The following is a 6319-nucleotide window of genomic DNA, read 5'->3' as shown; positions in this document are numbered from 1 at the left end:
AAGAGAGGTAGGAAGTGGCCATATTTAGAAAATCTGTCAATGACAACCAAAATAACCGTGTAACCATGGGAGGGGGAAGACCCTCTATGAAATCCATGGATATGTCAGCCCATATGCGGGAAGGTATGGGTAAGGGCTGGAGAAGCCCTGCAGGGTGAACAGTCTCATGTTTATTTACTTGGAAAATATCATATTCCCGAACAAACTTCTTGATATCATTACGCATTCCTTTCCAATAAAAATCCAATTTAGCCTGATGAACGGTTTTGTGGTAGCCTGAATGCCCGGAGGTGGGATTAGAATGAATATATTCGAGAAGTTGAAACTGAAATGGAGAGCCCTTCACAATCCATAGGCAACCTTTTCGCAAAAGGAGACCCTGCTGCAAGGAATACCCTAGAGGTGCAGCCCTGCCCTGTTGAAGAGCAGCCAAGATGGAAGAGGTCTCGGCATCTTGAAGATAGGAAGCCTACAGCTCTGTAGTCCATGAGGGAGTTGGAAAAGAGATCAAAAAAAGAGATAATTCCTCAGCAATTAATGGATCCTCAAACTTCCGAGATAAGGCGTCGGCAAACTTGTTTTCCTTCCCCCGTTTATATTCAATGACAAAATCATAACCGAGCAACTTGGAGAGCCATCTTTGCTGGGATATAGTGCCAACACGCTGTTCTAACAGGAATTTTAAAGACTGCTGGTCTGTCTTCACTTTTGAACAGTGGTGACTAATGAAAAGAGCTCCTTCTCATAAGTTGAAAGGTGTAAGGCTTGACCCTTTAAAGCTTGACTCAAGAAAGCTATAGGGCGGCCTTCTTGCATCAAAACCACTCCAATACCCATTGCACACGCATCACATTCGATGGTGAAAGTTTGGGAAAAATCCGGCAAGCGTAAAACTAGAAGAGAAGTAACAGCATCTTTAAGCCAAAAGAAGGCAACAGTGGCTTCAGAAGTCCAAAGAAAGGAATTTTTCTTGAGTAGGGCTGTGAGGGGAGCAGAAATTATCCCATAACCGCGGATAAATTTGCGGTAGTAGCCTGTTAACCCAAGAAAGCCCTAAAGAGACTTGATCGTTGTTGGGACAGACCATTGAAGCATAGTTTCGAGCTTAGATGGATCAACCCGCACTCCTTGGGCCGAAATAAGATGACCTAAATAGTCAATCTCAGATACACCAAACCTGCATTTTGAACTTTTGGCATAAAGAAGATTAGTCTTAAGGACAAGCAAAACAGAATGCAAGTGAACCAAATGATCTTCCAAAGAACAACTGTAAACCAAGATGTCGTCAAAGAATGCTAAGATGAACTTCCGAAGGCAGGGTTTGAATATGTCGTTCATTAAGGCCTGAAAGGTTGCAGGGGCATTTGTCAAGCCAAAAGGCATAACAAGAAATTCGTAATGCCCCTCATGAGTGAGGAATGCCGTTTTAGGAACATCAGCCGGTTTGACTCGAATTTGATGGTAACCCGAACGCAAGTCAAGTTTGGAAAAAATTGTAGCCCCATGAAGCTCATCCAGCAGCTCATCAATAACTGGAATGGGGTATTTGTCCTTGATGGTATTCTGATTAAGAGCTCTGTAGTTGACACATAATCGCCAACTCCCATCGGGCTTGTGGACTAAGAGGACAGGGAAGGAGAAATGGCTCTAGCTGGATTGGATCACCCCTGACAGCAGTAAATCCTTGACAATCTTCTCAATTTCTGACTTCTGAAAGTATGGATAGCGATAAGGTCTAACACTAACTGGCTGGTCGGACTTCAGTAAAATTTGGTGGTCCTGAGTTCGCGGAGGTGGAAGACCCGTAGGTTCCGCAAATACTTGATCAAATTGCTGTAATAATTCCCGGATAGGACCAGAGGGGCAGTGGGCCGCAGGGTCCTCAACTGGTGATAAGAAATGCAAGAGAAAACTCTTGGAAGCCAATGCAGGGGATCGAAGAAAATGAGAAGCATCCTCTATGGTTAATCCTGTAGGGCTCAAACCCTTAAGGGTGACCGGGCAAGAATTAAGACTAAACTGCATAGTCATGACAACAAAATCCCAAAGGATTGGACCCAAGGTCCGTAACGATTCAACACCCAATACTACATCACACCCTCCTAATGGTAACAAATAAAATTCAGAAGTGATGACAGCCCCCCGTATTCGAATAGTGACCGAAGGACATTTGCCAGAACTCAAAAGAGTATCTCCATTTGCAACCCGGACTTTCAATTGTAATGGAATAAGTTCACCCAAACACAGCTTAGGCAAAGAATGTAAATCATTAAAATTATGGGTACTACCGGAGTCAATGAGAATGACTACCCGGTGATTACGAATCCAATCTATGAGTCTCATAGTTTTAGGAGCAATAGAACCAGAAATTGCATGGAATAAAATTTCAGGTTGTACAATCTCTTGAATAATAGGCTCATCCACTGGTTCAACAGGGTCCAAAACTTCCACTACAGGGTCATCACCCGATTCCTCATGAAGCAGTTCATGGCCATGCAACAAGTAAAGTTTAGGAGACTTACACTTGTGAGCCGAATGCCACCGCTCCTCACAGTTGTAGCAGAGTCCCTTTTCGCGGCGCTCACACATTTGAGCTGGAGAGATGCGCTAGACCAAGACGCCAGGGTTGGAACAAGGGGAAAAACTGAGGTGAAGGAATCACTTAACTGGCTCGGAGAGGCCGACTGTGGACCGTAAGAGGGAGGCCTGCTAGAACTGTAAGACGAACTCTGAGACTTGAAGGTCTTACGCCCAGTAGTAAGATATTCTTCTTGTAGTTTGGCAAGCCCAAAAGTCGCAACCGGAGTGCGTGGAGCTAGCATCCGCAAAGGAAGACGAATCTCATCTTTGAGGCCGTTGAGAAAATAGCTAAGCTGGTATTGGTCGGAGAGGCCACGAAGGCGGTTGGAAAGGGATTCGAATTGTGCCGTATATGCAGCCATAGTGGTGGAATGACGCAACTTCACCAAGGACTCCATAGGGTCGTCATAAGCCAGACCAAAGCGGGTGAGAAGAGCTTGTGTGAACGCATCCCACGTAGGAAATTGACCTGCTTCGTCAGCGTCTTGAAACCAGATGAGGGCTTCACCCTCCATATGGAAAGAAGCCATCCTGATGCGCTGATACAAGGGAGTATGATAATAATTGAAGAACTGATTCACCTTGTAAGTCCAAGCCGACGGATTTTCACCATCGAAGCGAGGAAAGTCCAGACGAACAGCACGGGTGTGAATAGTCCGGTCGTCCCGATGATGACTGTAAAAATCATCGTCTTGATCCCAACGCTCCTCTCTGTTGTCATGACGGTCCCGGCGATCCTCCCTATCATCACGATGGTCCTGACCAAGAGCCCGATGGTCAGGGCGGTCCGAAAAAGCAGGTGGGGGATGGGCCCGCTCTCGGTCGTCAGGTGGACGGTTTGGACGTGCAGCGTTCTGAGTTTGGAGAATGTTATGAAGAAGCTCAATGAGGTCATTAAACTTCTGTTCCACCAAAGCATTAAAGGTTTGCTGCTGAGCAAGTCCTTCAGTACACTCTTTGATGGATTCATTAAAATATTAATCAAGTAAAGAAACATTGGTTTAAGTCAACTTCCACCATCAGAATCTGGCAACTGATCATCGATGCAAATATATATCAATTCATGCTTTGAATATTCACCGTTGGAACTGTTTTCCTATCTCTCCTTAGTCGTAGTTAATTAGAAGACAAGCGCTCTAATTAACCCTAACTACTAAACAACCTAAGACAAGCGCTATAGGTTTAATCTATTAGCAGCCTTAAGAATTAGAGAGATCGATGAAGCAAAACAACACAAGCACAAGCGGTTGCATTTAATTTCGTCGGATGTTCTTCCTAAGATTTAATAATCGCTGAGAAGTAGCAAATCATTAAATCTTAGTTGCTTCGTAGATTGAAGGGATCAAACAATTACGGATTTGATATCCAACCTAGCAATAGATTGCAACGAGTAATACACTAGTAGGCCTCCTAGTAATCAAACGAGACAATCATAAAAATAAACGTAGAAAAACATCTGATACTAATTATGAAAGTTTAGCCACAGTTTTAGATCTCACAGTTTTATTGATTCCGAGGCTTCCGTTTCCTTCGACCAATTATGAAAGTTTAGCCACGCAGGGCCATGACTAATAACTCAAGGAAGTTAGAGAAGAGGGGAGAAGATGGAAGATAGATGATGTCTTGTGTGTCATGGTTCCCCCCTTTTATACACGTTTCATCCCATATGCTAGAAGCCTAAGAAATTTCCAAAAGAAAGATATTGTAAATACTATCCTAAAATAACAATCACAAATCTAATTTATTAAGGAAAATATTAAACATAAAATAAAGGCCAGGATAACTAGGAAGGTGATGTTTTCAATGGGGAATTTTTTTGCCACATGCTCTATCGATTCTTTCCTTGTTTAAGTCCCCACAAATCAGCCAAGTATGGAGAGAAAATCAATTTCCTTTGTATGGAAAGAGATGCTCCTTTCATGTTGTCTTCTTCACGTGGTCTCCACAAATCTCTTCTTTATTTTCTTGATCCTCTACACATCTTTTCCTTCATTTTCTTCCTTTTGCTTGACTTTGTATTTATTGCTTGGCTTGGCTGGAATTGATTGGATGATTATGAAAAGTCTCAAAGTAAAGAAATTTCCATATCTGAAAACTTCCGCAATTAAACCGCATCAGATCCACATCAAAACGTCAACTTCAAGCTCGATTTCGACCTTGATACATTCAGTATCTCTCAAAACGCCAAACAAGAAAGTTGTAGATCGTTTTCTTGGTGTTCCACAGCATCTTGAATCATCTCAATCGGAGCTTTTATGAGAGGGTTATGCCCAGATTACAAACTGATGTCAAAACTGTCCAAAATCGCCCAATTAGCTTGTTTTGCATTTAATGCCTCCATTTGCATCCTAAATCAAAATATAAGAATAATGAGTACATTTAGGTATTAAATAAGTATAAGAGATTAAATATAAAGGAAAAAAAATATAACATTTTACATTCTCATCATCTGCTTTACTTTTTCTCTGTGACTTCAAAAGTCTGAGTTTTGTTGTTGTTGTTTTCTTTTTTCAAATCTCTTCACTTCGATGCTGAGAGTTGAGTTTATAAGGTGGCACATGCGTATGATCATATGATTTTTCTTCCACGAACTTTTTTTTTTTAATTTTTGTTTTCATTTTCAGCTTTAACTGTTAGTGTAATTAACTCTGGATTGTCTTTTATTATTACCATTTGCATTCTTCATAATTTTCTTGTGGCAGTTAGAAATGACAGTAATTGCTATTTTGTGGTGTAAGAGCATCTGTATTGAACTATTCAATTTAAAAGTTTCACCAGATTTTGAAGAAAACCCCAAATTTCCTTCAAGCATCAAACTCTTCAAACTTTTCAAGCTTTTAGGTTAAATGAAAGGGGGAAGAAGACGATGACAAGAGATTCTTTTATTAAACACACCGTTTCAATAACTTTGTTTGACTAGTGGACCACATGCTGGCATTAAGGGTTTAACACTTGTTTATCTTAACGCGTCAGGGGGATTAGAAAAAAAAGAATGCATCAATGGGCCTACTTTAAAAACAAAAGCCGATCTACTTAAAGAAAAACACATCAGCTTGCATCAACGCATTAGTCCAAACAACACCCCTTTTTTTTTTTCCTAAGCCGTCAATCCAAAAATCCAAACCACTTAGCTATTAATCTATATAAAAAAAAATACAAGACAAACCACTTATTGTAGTTATAATAGCTTTTGTTACATATTTCAATTATATAAAAATTTATATGATTGTAGTTAGCTAAGATTGTGGAGAATAATAATGATTTCATCGAGCTCTAATCAAATTTCTAATGATCTTGTGTCGAGGTAAATTTAGCATATTTAGCGGTAGATCATTGCTTAAGAAAAAAAAATATGGTTATCATTCTAATGATATTACATTTATTTCACATTTATATGTTTTAAACAATAATTAAATTTTGTTGAAGTATTTATTTATTTCATTAGTTATTTTTTTATTATTATTTTAATCAATTTTTGTTCAATTTTAGTTTTTTTTTTTCATTTATAATTTTTCTTAAATTTTTTTTTTTGTCTTCCCTAAACCAAAGTCTTGGCTCCGCCACTGTTCCTCAGCACCGGTTTTCCTTTCATGGTGGCTGGGTCGCACAAGCGGAATGAGCTAGTCCAATTGTTGGCTGTTTGGGAGTGAGTGTGAGCTCAAAGTTCATATTGTTTCTTTGGGAATAGATGATAGGCAGGGGCTATTTCAGTTAGTTTTGGGGATTTGACATGTGGATT

General features: G+C 40.1%; 1 protein-coding gene across 1 annotated transcript; it reads right to left on the bottom strand.

Moving 5' to 3' along the window:
• Nucleotides 1–702: 702 nt before the first annotated feature.
• On the bottom strand, nucleotides 703–5323 carry LOC133871453 (uncharacterized). Its single transcript, XM_062308903.1, has 5 exons — nucleotides 5251–5323; nucleotides 2523–3535; nucleotides 1666–2472; nucleotides 1149–1563; nucleotides 703–1034 (listed from the first exon to the last, which is right to left on the bottom strand). Exons 1-5 carry the CDS (start codon nucleotides 5321–5323, stop codon nucleotides 703–705), a joined length of 2640 nt encoding a protein of 879 aa, XP_062164887.1.
• Nucleotides 5324–6319: the final 996 nt, after the last annotated feature.

Source organism: Alnus glutinosa, chromosome 6 (genome assembly GCF_958979055.1).
Source record: "Alnus glutinosa chromosome 6, dhAlnGlut1.1, whole genome shotgun sequence".
NCBI lineage: Eukaryota > Viridiplantae > Streptophyta > Magnoliopsida > Fagales > Betulaceae > Alnus > Alnus glutinosa.
Note: the sequence above shows the minus strand (reverse complement) of the source record. Positions and strands in the feature narration are given on the sequence as shown.

Coding starts and splice junctions, on each gene's coding strand:
- LOC133871453 (XM_062308903.1), bottom strand. CDS start 5,323: ATGCTCTTACACCACAAAATAGCAATTACTGTCATTTCTAACTGCCAC. Junction 2,473..2,522: donor GTGGCATTCGGCTCACAAGT/GTAAGTCTCCTA, acceptor CTGCTTCATGAG/GAATCGGGTGATGACCCTGT. Junction 1,564..1,665: donor AGGATTTACTGCTGTCAGGG/GTGATCCAATCC, acceptor GCTCTTAATCAG/AATACCATCAAGGACAAATA.